This window comes from Miniopterus natalensis, chromosome X (assembly GCF_054644295.1).
Source record: "Miniopterus natalensis isolate mMinNat1 chromosome X, mMinNat1.hap1, whole genome shotgun sequence".
NCBI classification, from domain to species: domain Eukaryota; kingdom Metazoa; phylum Chordata; class Mammalia; order Chiroptera; family Miniopteridae; genus Miniopterus; species Miniopterus natalensis.
This window is the reverse complement of record NC_142103.1, coordinates 28,291,113-28,307,133: the sequence shown is the minus strand read 5'-3', so window position 1 is coordinate 28,307,133 and position 16,021 is coordinate 28,291,113. Positions and strand designations below refer to the sequence as shown.

The 16,021-nt window shown below is 40.5% G+C and overlaps 1 protein-coding gene across 1 annotated transcript; it reads left to right on the top strand.

Moving 5' to 3' along the window:
• Positions 1-5,716: 5,716 nt before the first annotated feature.
• LOC107524010 (nuclear RNA export factor 2-like) lies at positions 5,717-15,766 on the top strand. Its single transcript, XM_087813357.1, has 20 exons — positions 5,717-5,751; positions 5,985-6,114; positions 6,728-6,811; positions 6,925-7,029; positions 7,143-7,223; positions 7,344-7,413; positions 7,554-7,642; positions 7,766-7,873; positions 8,049-8,158; positions 9,992-10,028; positions 10,724-10,792; positions 10,875-10,930; positions 11,076-11,183; positions 11,304-11,362; positions 11,457-11,572; positions 11,674-11,716; positions 12,374-12,446; positions 12,944-13,126; positions 15,527-15,587; positions 15,722-15,766. Exons 1-20 carry the CDS (start codon positions 5,717-5,719, stop codon positions 15,764-15,766), a joined length of 1,662 nt encoding a protein of 553 aa, XP_087669483.1.
• Positions 15,767-16,021: the final 255 nt, after the last annotated feature.

The following is a 16,021-nucleotide window of genomic DNA, read 5'->3' as shown; positions in this document are numbered from 1 at the left end:
AAAAAGAGATAGTATAAGCAGGGAAAAGGACATAGAAACCATAAAAAGGAAAGTGTCAGAAATGAAAATACACTAGAAGGTATCAACAGCAGGTTATATGAAGCAGAGGATCACATCAATGAGTTAGAGAAAAGATAATAGTAAGCACCCAAGCAGGGCATCAAAAAGAAAAGTGAATTAAGAGAAATGAGGAAAGTCTAAGGGACTTCTGAGGTAACAGCAAGTATAACAAATCCACATCATAGGAGTGCTAGAAGGAGAAGAGAGTGAGCAAGGGATAGAAAACCTGTTTGAAGAAATAATGGCAAAAGACCCACACCAAGACACATTATAAATAAAATGGCAAAGGTTAAAGACAAAGAGAGAATCTTAAAAGCAGCAAGAGAGAGACAGTTACCTACAAAGGAGTTTCCATAAGGCTGTCAGCTGATTTCTCAACAGAAACACTGCAGGCCAGAAGGGATTGGCATGAAGTATTGAAGTGATGAAAAACAAGAACCTGCAGCCAAGACTACTTTATCCAGCAAGGCTATCATTTAAAATTGAAGGCAAAATGAAAAGCTTCCCAGACAAAAGAAGGCTAAAGGAGTTCAGTACCACCAAACCAGCACTCAAGAAGTGCTAAAGGGACTGATATATAGATAAATATATATATATATATATATATGGAGAGAGAGAAAGGAACATAGGTATAAGGGGAAAAAAAGCGATAAATATTACCTTTCAGTAATAACCTTAAATGTAAATGGATTAAATGCTCCAATCAAAAGACATAGGGTAGATGAATGTTTAAGAAAACATGGCCCATATATATGCTGTGTACAAGAGACCCACCTCAGAACAAAAGATACAGACTGAAAGGAAAGGGATGGAAAAAAATATGACATGCAAATGGAAACCAAAAAAAGGCTGGGGTAGCAGAACTTAGATAAAATAAACTTTAAAACAAAGGCCATAAGAGACACGAAGAAGGTCACCACATAATACTAAAGGGATACATCCAACAAGAGGATATAATCCTGATAAACATATGCACCAAACACCGGAGCACCTAAGTATATATATATTAAAAAATATTGGTGGACATTAAGGGAGAGATCAACAGCAATACAGTCATAGTAGGAAATTTTAACACCCCACTAACATCAATGCATAGATCTTCCAGACAAAAAATCAACAAGGCAACAGCAACCTTAAATAACACTGGATCAGATGGATTTATTTACAGAACATTCTATTCCAAAGCAGCAGGATACAGATTCTTCTCAAAGGCACATGGAACATTCTCAAAGGTAGATCATATGTTAGGACATAAAATAAGTCTTAAATTCAAGATGATTGAAATCATATCAAGCGTCTTCTCTGACTACAATGGTATGAAAATAGAAATTAATTACAATCAAAAATCTGAAAAACATTCAAACCCATGGAGGCTAAATAACATGTTATTAAATAATGAACGGGTTAACAATAAGATCAAGGAAGAAATCAAAAGTTACCTGGAAACAAATGAAAATGAATACACAACAACCCAAAATCTATGGGACACAGAGAAAGCAATCCTAAAAGGAAAATTTACAGCATTACAGAGCTATGTCCTTAAGCAAGAATAAACAATCTAACCCTACACCTAAAAGAGCTAGTAAAAGAATAACAAACAAAGCCCACAATAAGTAGAAGGAAGGAAATAATAAATATGAGAATGGAAATAAATGATATACAGGAGAAAAATACAATACAAAAAATCAATGAAACCAAGAGCTAGTTCTTTGAAAAGATCAACAAGATTGACAAACCTTTAACCAGATTCATGAAACAAAAAAGAGAGAGGAGCCAAATAAATAAAATCAGAAATGAAAGAGAAGTAATAGCAGACAACAGAGAAATACAAAGGGTTGTAAGGAAATACTATGAACAACTATATGCCAACAATTTGGACAACCTGGGTGAAATGGACAAATTCCTAGAAACATGCAATCTTCTAAAACTGAATCAGGAAAACTCAGAAAACCTGTATAGATCAATTACAACCAATAAAATCAAAGAAGTAATTTTTTTAAAAAAAACTCCCAACAAACAAAAGTCCTGGACCAGAAGGCTTCCCAGGTGAATTTTACCAAACATTAAAAGAAGAACTAACACCTGTCTTTCTCAAACAATTCCAAAAAATTCAAGAGGAGGGAAAACTTCCAAACTCTTTTTATGAGGCCAGCATTATCCTAATTCCAAAACCAGATAAAGACACTACAAAGAACCAAAATTATAGACCAATATTCCTGATGAATAAGACACTAAAATCCTCAACAAAATATTAGCAAACCAGATCCAGCAATACATTAAAAAGATCATATACCATGATCAAGTGGAATTTATTCTGGAGATGCAAAGTTGGTAGAATATTCACAAATCCATAAATGTGATACATCATATAAACAAAATTAAAAATAAAAACCACACAATCATATATAGATGCAGAAAAATCATTTGATAAAATCCTGCACTCATTTATGATAAAAACACTCAGCAGTGTGAGAATAGAGGGATCATGCCTCAGAATAATAAAGGCGCCCTATATGACAAACCCACAGCCAGCATCATACTCAATGCGCAAAAACTAAAATGTTTGTGCTAAGATCAGGAACAAGGCAGGGATGTCCACTTTCAGCACTCTTATTCAACATAGTACAGGAGGTTCTAGCCACAACAGACAAGAAGAAATTAAAGGCATCCAAATTGGAAAAGAAGAAGCAAAAATGTCATTATTTGCAGATGACATGATACTGTACATAGAAAACCCCAAAGACTCCACCAAAAAACTGCTAGAACTGATGAATGAACTCAGCAAAGTAGCAAGATACAAAATTAATATTCAGAAATTGATGGCATTTGTATACACCAATAATTTACTATAAAAAGGGAAAATAAAACAATCCCATTTACTATTGCAGCAAAAGAAAAATGTAAGGTATACCTAGGGAAAAATTTAACCAAGGAGGTAAAAGACCTGTATTTGAAAAATTATTGGATACTGAAGAAAGAAATTGGGGAAGACACAAATAAGTGGAAGTATATACCATGAATAATTAATATCATTAAAGTGTTCATACTACACAAAACAATCTATAGATTCAGCACAATTCCTATTAAAATTCCAATGGCATATTTCACATATTTAGAACAAATATTCCAAAAAATTTTATGAAACCACAAAAGACCCCCAAACAGCTTCAGCAATCTTGTGAAAGAAGAACAATGTTGGAAATATCACACTACCTGATACCAACCTATACTACAAGGCCATTGTAATGAAAACTGCCTGGTACTGGAATAAAAACAGATATATAGATCAATGGAACAGAACACACAGCCCAGAAATAAACCCACTCTTTTATAGTCAATTAATATTTGACAACGGAGGCAAGAATATAAAATGCTATAAAGATAGTTTATTCAATAAATGGTGTTAGGAAAATTGGACAGATATGTGCAAAAAATGAAACTAGACCATCTTCTTATACTACACACAAAAATAAACTTAAAATGTATTAAAGACTTAAATGTTAGACTTGAAACCATAAAAATCCTAGAAGAAAGCATAGGCAGTAAAATCTCAGACATTTCTTGTAGCAATATTTTTTTTATATATATTGCCTTGGGCAAGGGAAACAAAAGAAAAACTAAGTGCGACTACATCAAAATAAACAGTTTTTTCACAGCAAAGGAAACCATCAACAAAATGATAAGACAGCCCACTGAATGGGAGAACATATTCGCCGATACAGCTGATAAGGGCTTAATATCCAAAACTTATTAGGAACTTATAAAAAATTACACCCCAAAAACCAACAATCCAATTAAGAAATGGACAAAGGTTCTGAATAGACACTTCTCCAAAGAGGACATACAGATGGCCAATGGACGTATGAAAGAATGCTTGATGTCACTAATCATCAGAGAAATGCACATTAAAACCACAATGAAATATCACCTCACCCCTGTCAGAATTACTATCATTAAATCAACAAACATCAAGTGTTGGCAAGAATGTGGAGAAAAAGGAACCCTCGTGCACTGTTGGTGGGAATGGTGCAGCCACTGTGGAAAGCAGTATGGAGTTACCTCAAAAAGTTAAAAATGAAACTGCCTTATGACTCAGCAATTCTACTTCTGGGAATATATCCAAAGAAACCTGAAACACTACTTCAAAAGAATAAATGCACCCTATGTTCATTGCAGTGTTATTTACAATAGCCAGGATTTAGAAGCAGTCCAAATCTTTATCAGTATATAAGTGGATAAAAAAGCGGTGATACATTTACACAATGGAATACTACTCAGCCATTAAAAAGAAGGAAATCTTGCCTTTTGCAACAGCATGGATGGACCTGAAGAGTGTTATGCTAAGTTAAATAAGCCAGACAGAGAAAAACAAATACCATATAATTTCACTTACATATGGAATCTAATGAACAAAATAAACGTACAGAGTAGAGACAGACTCCTGAATACAGAGAACAGACTGACTGCTGTCAGAGGGATGGGGTTAGGGGTGGGTGAGAAAGGTGAAGGGATTAAGTGAAGAAAAATTAGAAAGACTCATGGACACAGATAACAGTATGGTGACTGTCAGAGGGAAGGGGGATTGGGGGAGGTAGAAAAGGGTAAAGGAGGGATAAATGGTGATGAAAGAAGACTTGACTTTGGGTGGTAAACACACAATACAATATGCAGATGATGTACTGTATAATTGTATACCTAAAAGCTATATAAATTTATTAACCAATGTCACACTGATAACTTCAGTAAAAAAGTAAGTAAATAAATAAGAAGAATTGAAATCATACAGAGTATGTTTCTGACCATAATGCAATCAAACTATGTATCTATAACAGAAGCAAATAGTGTCAACTACAAGTGTTTAGATCTTTTTCTGTCTTTCCAGTTCATTGTTGAGATTCCTGTTATAAAAGAGCAGAAGTTAGAATTTTCCCCTGAGCTGAAATACATTTCTGGCTGAACAAAAAGAAAGCTTACTCAGGATATTTCAGAGTATTGTTGAGAGCAAGGCTGGAAGGAGGGGGGCAGTTTAGGAAGCTATTACATCAGCCTCACCTGACATTAAAACTTGGACTGTACTGAAAAAGTAGAGCTTGCTAATTAGTAATGAAATCAATTTGGTACCTGACTATATTTGGAAGGTATGAGAGAGTTTGCTTCCTGGGTTGTGGCAGGATTATTAGATTAGAGTGGCCTGAAAGAAGGCAAAAGTCATATGCCTTCCTAGTGTATAACCCATGAGTATTCATACTTTTGTTCTTTATAAATCCTGTCTCATTTTCTAAATGGCTCCACATAGTTACTCCGTACTTCAAGATTTCTTCCTTAATTATGCCCTCTTTCAAGTAAGACTCGTATCTAGGGAGGTAGAGGAATTTTCTTTCTGGGGTTTGTGTGATTATTCTACTCAGGCAGGTTGACCCATGGATTCCCTACCATAATGTTAGGCCAAGAGGTGGTACATGGTACGTGATCACTGGTGTGTCTTCAAATTTTTTTTCTTCTCAATTTCAAATTACAATAATAGTGGTAGCTCTCTTCAAGGAAAAATAAAGGTTGAGATTCTTTCCAGAATTTTGGCAAGGGGAAACTTCATTATGAATATGGTGGGTACGAACCTCAGCCTTTACACCTTCTGGAGGATTATGGAAACAAGGCAATGAGGGATTCCCAGAAGGACCCTCAAGTAAGACAGTAAGTATTCAGGCAGCCTAGTTTGCATGTAGCAGGACCTGACTGTGCAACTCTTTCAGTCTCCATGGTCTTCTTTTTCTTCTCTTACTGTAAAAGTGAAGAGTGATAGAGCTGGAATAATGGTTGAACAACCCTATTTGTAGACCTGGCATAATTGAGGTGAGCATATATAGAAGACTTTTTAGCATTTCTGTACATTTACGGACACTCACTTCTATGCATTTCCCCCACAGAACCCTCTCTGATTTCCACCCTAACAATGTTAGCGTGAAATGGATTAAAGCATACCAAGATAGAACTCCTCCAGAGCGACAAATGGAAAACACACAGGATGGAACCCTAGGGGACTGGTTCAAGATCACAGTGAGTATCCTGACAAACTGTAGGGAATGTGCAGGAGAGGCAGATCAAGGGAAGTTGTGTTGATCTCATATAGAGATGCCAAGAACTTTGTTAAGGATAGGAGGAGTAAACATCTTTGATTATCCAAAGGGCAGGTTCAGAGAAGCAATAAAAGAGGAACAGACTGACTGAAGGAAGATCACAGGAGGTTGACTACAGGCAAAGGTAGAAACTACTGCCAAGGAGATGGAGTAACTACTCAACAGACGTCTCAGTTTGGCTCAAGCTGATTGGGGGTGGGGTGGGTATATTCTCTGAAGTTTTTATCAGAGGGACAGACAGGTAGGGTCTTCAATAGGTAGGATCTTCCCTGGAACCTTATTAAAGGAAGATCATTTTAAGCATCTAAATTTGATTATTTAGGAAGTAAATATCAGAATAGAGTAAAAGGACAATTAGAAAATCCATATCTGGCCAAAAAATAAAATGTTGAAATCATGTCAGTGGTCCCTACTTTAAAGTCTTTTAAAGTTTGGTGGGAGGTCAGAATAAAACACTGTGTTGGGCTGTTCTCCACACTTGTTTCCATGTTGTCTCTCCTCTTTCCCACCCCTTCCCTTCTTCTCATCCTTAGGTCCCTTATGGGATAAAGTATGACAAGACATGGCTAATGAATTCAATCCAGAGTCATTGCAGTGTCCCCTTCACTCCAGTGGACGTAAGAGGGATCGTGAAGCCAGATGAGGGGGCACAGGAAATAGGGAGAGACCTGGCTCAGCTTGGGCCATTGGCCTCTGACACTATTTTTTTTTTTGCCTTCAATCCCTGTAGTTTCACTATGTTAAACACTTGGCCCAGTTCTTTGTCCAGGATGCTAGTGCTGCCTCTGCATTGAAGGATGTCAGCTACAAGATTTGTGATGAGCAGAACCAAAAGGTGTGTGTTGAGGATATTTTCTGTACCTAGTCCCAAAGCAGGAGGACAGGCCACAGGCTACTAACCTTTCATATTAGAGTTCTTGGTGCTTATCCCACCTCTTCTTCCTGCAGATACCTATCTTTGTCAATACTTCTGCTGTACCCTACTCTGTGTGCAATAAATTGGAGCCAGAAAAAATGGAGCAGCTAAAGGTAATGCAGACACAAGGCATGTTGTGTGCCCACACTCAGACCCACCTCTTCCTCCATCAGTCCCCGATTCCCCTATCACCACAACAACCTCAGAGTGTCTCTCTTCATCTCCCTCTGCAGCTGACCATAAGCAAACGATATGATGTCTCCCAGAAAGCTCTTGACCTTCATAAGATTCGCTTTGACCCAGGTACAGCTGATAGTAGTAATTCTAGGGCAGGTGAGGGCAGAGGATTCTGCCTGGGAGGGAGACTAAGGGATGGTAATGAGGGAGGTCCTGGTCCTGGAACCCTCTCAACCTTCTGATTTCCTATTCTCGGCTCCCTGAAGACTTACTGGGCCATGGTATTATTATAGTCCTTAATCGAAGAAACTGCATGACTGCCATCCTGGAGATCATCAAAAAGAATTTCCCTGAGGTGAGGCCTTAGGCTCAGTGCTGGTGTTATGGTAGGGGGTGGAAGGAACAGATGGGATGGAGGGCAGATTTGTCTCCAAGGTCCTAGATAGTAACTATCACTCTTAACTCTTCTTTCCCAAAGCTTTTATCCTTGAACTTGTGCAAGAACAAACTGTACAAGCTGGATTGTGTGTCTGAAATTACACAGGTGGCCCCCAGAGTCAACATCCTGAACCTCTCCAAAAATGAGGTGAGAACAGGGAGCCAGATCAAAGTTGGATTGAGGGTGGGTGGCAGTGGTTATCAGAATGATGACAGGAGGGATGAAAAAGTACCTGTGGGGGAAGAAAAGGGCTGTGGGTGCAGGAGCCCAGATGTACCTCTTTTTCTGGTATTCATTTTCCATTTTTCCCCATATTTCTCAGCTAAAGTCAGCCTGTGAGTTGGACAAGATAAAAGGGCTGAAGCTTGAAGAACTGTGGCTGAAAGGGAACCCCTTGTGTGACACCTTCCCAGACCAGCCCACTTACATAAGGTTGGTGGTCATCACTGTCACCCTTTCTGTGAGAGAGACTTCCTTTGCCCCCTAAGAGTCAAATTACCCCTGACAGTACCCCTCTGCAGGACATGAAACCTCTAGTCCTCTAGGAGTACTACAGGCCCTGCTTTCTTCTTTCTGATTGTATGTGTCTCTCACCTGAGCTTAGAAGTCTCCTTTCTTTCCTCTGACCTGATCACTTGGTCTGGGGTTGGTTTCCACCTCTCTGCACCCACTGTTCTCTAGCATGCCCTCCCAAGAGTGTGCTTCAGGAGGCAGGACTCTTCCCTCATCACAAGAACCAGGAGGGTCCAGCCTTGAGACAGATGCTGGTGCCCTGCACTGAGAAGGATCTTCCAGCCTAAGGCCTCATGCTCAGACAGGGCTTCTTGTCTCTGAGATGATATAGAGTATCCCTGTCCTATTCTGGGAGGAACCTTCTTTCCTTTCCTTCAAAAGGGTCTCCTCTACAATCCCACAGTGACATGAGGACTTTCCCTCTGTATGCTGATGGCTGAGGCCTTGGGGGGGCTGCTATCAGTACATTCGTTCCTCTGGCCCAGTGCCAGAAGCTCGGCTGTCCTTGGGAGAATCCAGGGTTCCCTAGTCGAGGGGCCAGAAGTGAGCCACCGCCACTGAGCAGAGGGCAGCAGTGGAAGGCAGAGGGAAGAGGGGTTTGAGGAGACAGGAGGACAGTCCTCTCAGGGGCACTGCCCCTTTCTTCACACATCACATCACCTGCCTGGTCCTTCAGAGGAGCCCTGGGTGGCCTGAAACAGGTAGGATTCCTCGTGCAAGGAACCAACTAAGAAAGGCACAGGTGCACAGGGGCCATGAGGAGAGAACGTGGTGATCATAAGATCCCCCCATCCCAAGCTCAGCTGGGGCCTGACCCCTTACTTCTCTGGGGAAAGTCTCCTGATCCCGTGGCTGGTGTGTTTCCCACGCCCAGTTGAGATTGAGTCTCACAGGTGACAAAGGTTCAGCCAACATCCCATGGCCCTGAGGCCAACGGATGCACGTTTTCCATTCCAACCTGGGGTCCCAGGGCCAGCCAGGGGCAGATGAAGGAAAGGGCTGCTGCAGAGGAGCCCTTTCTTCTCTCTTCTTATCTGATCCTCACCCCCAAGATGGAGTTTCTCTCGCTTCCCTTTGCTTCTCTTTCTCCTTCATCTCTACTCTTCTATGTCTTCCTAATCTCCTCCCCTATCTTCACTCTCTTTCTGTCTTCATCCCTCTCCCTTTCCCTTCCTGTCTCTTAACCCCTTCCTCACTCACCTCCCTGCCCCAGTGTCCCAAACCATCCCTGGGGCATGTCCTGTTCCTAACAGGATGCTGGACCCCCAGTGAGGTAGCAGAGCCCTGGGCGTCCACCTTATTCCCTCTTCTTTCTGGAGCCATCCGTGGGGACCTGGAGGAAGGAAGGGAGACAGGGAGGGGGAAGAAACCCTGCAGTCTGAGATCCATATGTTGTGTCTTGTGGCTCTGGAGAAGGAGTCAGGGCCCTCTAGGTGGGAGCTAACCAGGAGGAGGGAGAGAGAGTGGCAGGGGAGGGAAACGGTGAGGCACAGAGGAAGGAATGGAAATAATATGAATGTGGAGGTGTGGAGAAAGGTGAGATTGTACGTTTCAGAGATTCCATTTGGCAGATGGTCAGTGCTCAGCAGGGGAGTGGACCCAGAAGCCTTGAAATCAGAGGCTGAGAAAGCGAAAGGGGGCTGCTGGGTGGGCAGAACACCTGTCTCTGTTCAGGCCTTCAGTGTTTTAAGTAAATGGAAGCATCACAACTGAAACTATCAACCACTTCTTTCTATTTTTGGATTTGGACAGTGTCATCAGGAAATGTTTCCCCAACTTGTTACGCTTGGTAAGTGCCTACCTTCATCATCATCTCTTACTAACATTGACAGCCAATGCATCTGCCCTCAAGCCCTTTGTGTCTTGCCAAGATGACATGTTTGCATCAGAGCCTTATCCATTTAGGGGGGCATGGACTCCTGAAAAAGACATGAATATAATCTCTGTGAAAATGTACAGAGAGAGAGACAGGGAAAGCGGGAATGAGGGAGGGAGGCAGGGAGGGAGAGAGAAATAGATGATAGATAGATGATAGATAGATGGATGGATAGATAGATGGATGGATGGATAGATAGATAGATAGATAGATAGATAGATAGATAGATAGATAGATAGATAGATAGATAGATAGATAGATAGAAGATAGAAGATAGATGATAGATAGATAGATAGATGATAGATAGATAGATAGATAGATAGATAGATAGATAGATAGATAGATAGATAGATTGATAGATTGATAGATTGATAGATTGATAGATTGATAGATGATAGATAAACAGACACACACACAAGTTGCATAAAACAGTAGAGACTTCCAGGGCCATATGATGCAGACACCCATTAGAATCTTGCCCATGGAATTTCAAGGGTCCTTTCAGTCCTGGCCTCTGACCTTCACCGTCTCCTGGTTCCATCCTTTCCCCTAATCACCCAGGACCACCTCCCTGGACTATGCTGCTAACTTACTCCTTCCTTCTCCAGGATGGCGAGGATTTACCCCCACCAACTGTAATTGACATTGTAGACATGGACATAATAAAACCCTGTAAGGTAAGAACAGACCGAGCAAGATTGGGGTGTTGCAAGGGATGCTTTGTCTCCTACATAGTTTGAAGTTGTCTTTTGATTCCAGGAAAGCTATAAAGGACCTGAGACCCTGAAGAATCTAGTCTCTCAATTCCTGCTTCAGTAAGTACCCCTGGGATCATAAATCAAAGGAGGACTGGGACAGGAGAGGCACAGGTCTACTCATGGGTTGAGAGGAGCTTTCAAGGTCCCTTGGGGGCAAGCCCAAATCAGAGAGATAACCTGTCCTCCCCTCCCCCCCCCACAGGTATTACTTGATTTATGATTCTGAAGACCGACGAAGTCTCCTCAGTGCTTACCATGAGGAGGCCTGCTTCTCCCTGACTGTTCTCTTCAACTCTGAAGACCCAGCTTTGTGAGTATCAGAGCTCAAACTCTGGTCCTGGGCCATGTTGCTCCCCAGCAGACAGAGGCCAGCTCTTGGAAACACCTACCCTGCCTGGACCACCACTTCCTGTTTCTCTTTATTTCCTAGAAGCAGCTTGTGTGAGTACTTAAAGGATAACAGGAATATGAAAAAAGTCCAGGATCCTGGTAATTGCGTGATATGAGATCGGCATGGGAAAGGGGTGTGAAGGGGTCAATCATAGTGGACAAGGGCCCAGCCTTCCTCCTTCTCCCTCCACAGACCTGCGGGTTCAGCTACTGAAGCGTACAAATCATGACATTGTGAGCACCCTCTGCGTGTTGCCCAAAACTCAGCATGACCTTAACTCCTATGTGATAGATCTGTGCGTCCACACGGTGAGCACCTGTTTCCTCTCTCCCACAGACCAAGAAAGTCAGACATGGGTAGGAGGTTTAGAAGGATACTGACAGCCCTAATAATCATTCTCTCCTTTCAGGAAATGATGCTCTGTTTTTCTGTCAGTGGAGTTTTCAAGGAAGGTGAGTGTATGCAGAGTTCCCTCACCAGATCCTCCACTATTCCCTTTCCCCTAATGGACTTACTCCCAAACTTTCCCCCACTTCCCAGGTTGCTTCCTTTTCTCTTTTCTGTTCTTTTCTTCTTCTCTTTTCTTTTTTCTCTTCTTTTTTATTTCTTTTGTTTCCTTCTTTCCTTCCCCCTCCCTCCCCTTCCCTTCCTCCCACACCCCCCTTGCCCTCAACCTATTGTGTTCTGATATACATCCATGCCTTTCTACCTCAACACAGCTCATGTGTCAGAAACACATCCTGAAGCTTTCATCTCAGTTCCCTACTCTGTGACTTTGGGCCCAATATCTAACCATTCAGTTTCCTCACTTGCAAAATGGGCTGGTAATACCATTCTCTAGGGATGCTTTAAAAAAGTGAATGAAATGACCAAGTGTTTGTCAGAGGATCTGACACATGTTAAGGGTCCTATTACTGGGAGTTGATTATCCCTATTGTTGCCCTCTCAGTCCTTGAAATGCCCTCCTGAGTCATAGTGAGAAATTGTCCTTGTTTGGATCACATAAGGGTGCTGCAAGAGTGTCAGGTTAAGACCCCGACTGGGGAATGCTGCGTGTGTGAAAAGTATGTACAACTCTTAAGGGTGGTTGCTTTTTGTTGTCATTGAAGTGGAAGGAAACTCTCAAGGGCCTGTCTATGCCTTCACCCGGACCTTCATCTTGTCTTCTAGCAGCGATTCCAGGTAAGTGCTGTATTGTGGGTGCAGCATGAGCATGAACACCCGTCCCAGCCGAATTCCAGTGGTGTGGTAATGTGGTGGTACAGCCTGGAGCTTTCCTCAGTATTGTGGAAAGCCAACAAGGAGAGCTCTAGGTTAGTGGTTAAGGCTGTGGGCTCTGGAATCAGAATACCAGATTCTTTTCCTGATCTCAACACTCACTACCTAGCTAAGTGATCTTGGTGAAGTTATAAGACCTTAGTGACTCATTGTCCCCTTTGGAAAATGGAGATTATCCGTTTTCTGGGCTGTTGTAAAGGGTAAATGCATTCTTATCAAATCTAAAAATTGAGTGAAGCTAGTAGACAATCTCTTCAAAGGTGAGCTCAATGGGAGAGGCAGAGGTACCAAGCAAGGAATCTGGGGGGCAGGCACAGTTGGGGTATGGAAGGAAACTGGTTCCTGAGTGGCAGTGGAGGCAGGATCATTTTTGGGAGTCTGAAGGCCCATCTTTCTTCCAGTCTGTGCATCGTGAACGATATATTGACTGTGGGGAATGCCGGCACAAAAGAAATCCAGACTGCGTTCTCCATTCCAGTACCTACGCCCACCTTTGGCTCCCTGCCCACCCTCTCCACAGAGCAGCAGGAAATGGTGCAGGCTTTCTCCACCCAGTCTGGGATAAGCCTCCAGTGGTCTCAGAAGTGAGTGCTGGGAATCTATGGGAATAAGAATGAGCTAAGAGGGCAAAGGAGTGCATAATGGGAACTTGCAGTTAATTTATAAAAATAATTATTTAGATGTTGTGCTTCCAAAAAAAAGTGAGCTCATAACATATGTATATTAATTTTATTCTGATATATGTTAATAATTTTAAAACAATATATTGTTCAGATGACATGAACTTGCATATATATAATCCTAAGGAAACCATTAAAAATGTTATAATTAACAAACAAGTTCAGCATGATTGCAGGATAGAAGATCTATACACAAAAATCAATTGTATTTCTATACACTAGTAATGAACAATCAGAAAATGAAATTAAGAAAACAGTTTCATTTACAATAACATAAAAAATAACATACTGAGGAACAAATTTAACAAAAAATGCAAAATGTGTACTCCAAAATCTGCAAAACATTGTTGAAGTAAATTTAAAAAGACCTAAATAAGTAGAAAGATATCTCATGTTTGTGGATCAGAAGAATTAATATTGTTAAGATGGCAATATTCCCCAAATTTATATACAGATTCAATGCAATTATATCAAAATCCCAGCTGGTTTCTTTGTAGAAACTGACAAGTTAACCCTAAAATTCATAGGAAAATGCAGTGGACCCAGAATAGACAAAATAATCTTCAGAAAAAACAAAGTTAGAGGACTCACACTTCCCTATTTCAAAACTTAGTACAAAGCTATGGTAATCAATACCATGTGTTACTGGCTTAAGGATAGACATATAGATCAATGGAATAGAATTAGAATCTACACACACGCACACCCCTCACCTTTGTGGACAACTGATTTTCAACCAGAGTGGAAAAATATTCAGTGAGTAAAGAATATAGTCTTTTCAGCAACTGATTTAAGGACAACTGGATATCCACTCACAAAAGTATTAATTTGTACCTCTATCTCACACCATATAAAAATATAAATCAAAAGTTATTGCTAACACTATAAAAATCTTAGAAGAAAATATTGGGGTAAGTTCTTTGTGACCTTGAATCAGGCAACAGTTTCTGACATATGATGCCAAAGGCACAAACAAAAAATAAAAGTTAAATCAATTGAACTTCATCAAAACATAAAACGTTTTGCATCAAAAGACACTAAAAATAAAATAAAAAGACAGCCCAAAAAATCAGAGAAAATATTTGCAAATCATATACTTGATAAGGTTTCTGTATCCAGAATATATTAAAAAAACTCTTAGAATTCAAAAATGAAAAAGCAAGTAACTTAGTTAAAATGAACAGATAAATCAATAGACATTTATCAAAAAAAAACAAACAAAAAAAAACGACCAAAAGGCACACGAACAGATACTCAACATCATTAGTCATTTGCAAAATACAAAATAAAAATAGATTTAGATACTATTTCACACACACTAGAATGGCTATAAGTGTTGGCAAAGATGTGGAGGAACTGGAACCCTCATATGCCGCTGGTGGGAATGGAAGATGTAGCCACTAAGGAAAACAGTTTGGCAATTCCTCAAAATGTTAAACATGCATGTACCATATCTACTCCTGGATATATATCAAGATAGTTGAAAACAAATGTTCACACAAAAAATTGTGTGCAAATATTCACAGCAGCATTATTCTTAATAGGCAAAAAGTGGAAACAACCTAAATGTCCATCAATTTATTAAAGGATAAATAAAAGGTGGTATATCTATACAATGGATTATTATTCAACAATAAAATAGAATGAAGTTCTGTTACCTGTTATAACATGGATGAACCTTGATACTGTTATATTAAGTGAAAGAGGCAGACACAAAAGACTTACTATATAAGTCCATTTACATGAAATGCCCAAATGGGCAAATTCATATAATCAGGTAGCAGATTAATGGTCACTAGGGTCTGGGGAAAGGAGGGACTAGGGAGTGACTGCTAATGGGTAAGGAGTTTTATTTACAGTGATAAAAATACCTTGGTGGTTGATTGCAGAATTTTGATGATTGCAAAATCTTGTGAATACTCTAGAAAATCACTGAATTGTGGTTGTTTCACCTTAAAAGGATGAACACTACAATATGTACATTATAAACCAATTTAAAAGTGATTGGAAAGTTGTATTTTAAAATTTACACCTTTTATTTTCTTGAGCATCTTTATCAATATATATTAAGCTCCCTTGTTCTTTTGAACATCTCTATTCCGTTTTGAATTCTAGTGGCCATGAATGCTAGTGACAAGACATTTTGGTTTTCACTAGGTCATTCTTCCTCATTACACATAGTGCTTATTCTGGTACATGTGTCCCAGCATAGATTCAGTGTCATAGATTTTGTGGTGGCATTGCATGGTCTGCGTGTCTGTACTGTGGTACTAATGGAGGTCACCTGTTCTTCTCCCACGCCAGGTGCCTTCAGGACAATGAGTGGAACTACACCAGAGCTGCTCAGGTCTTCACTGCGCTCAAGGTGAGGTCTGGGTGTCAAGTGGGTTAAAGATAGATGTTTCTGGGCCTTCAGGAAGGCCAAGAAGGTGGAAGCTGGTGCCCTGGAATGAAACTCAGGGAGCTGGCTCTTCTGACACCCCAACTCTTCCTCTCTAGACCGAGGGCAAGATCCCAGAGGAAGCCTTCAAAGAAATTCCTTAAAAAGAGCCTTTGGCTGTCATCTTTGTCTTCATCACCATCATTTCTCTTTTCTCCTGCCTAAGGCCATAATCCATGACTGGAGCTGGAGGCCTGGCTGACCAAGAAGCCACAGTTGCCTAACTACCTGTCATTTGTTCTGTTTATTTGCCCCATTCACGATCACTGTTGTTGTTATTACTTTGGGGTTTTTTTTCATAATAAAGAGTGATGTTATACATTATATGCCGTGTGTTTTGGATCACTTTTCCCCTACCC

What these genes read in the sequence shown, in the direction of transcription:
- LOC107524010 (XM_087813357.1), top strand. Translation starts at nt 5,717, where the DNA reads ATGAGGGATTCCCAGAAGGACCCTCAAGTAAGACA. An exon ending in TAGATCTGTGCGTCCACACG is followed by an intron (nt 11,573 to 11,673) that starts GTGAGCACCTGT and finishes CTCTCCTTTCAG; the next exon opens with GAAATGATGCTCTGTTTTTC. An exon ending in TCTTCTAGCAGCGATTCCAG is followed by an intron (nt 12,447 to 12,943) that starts GTAAGTGCTGTA and finishes TCTTTCTTCCAG; the next exon opens with TCTGTGCATCGTGAACGATA.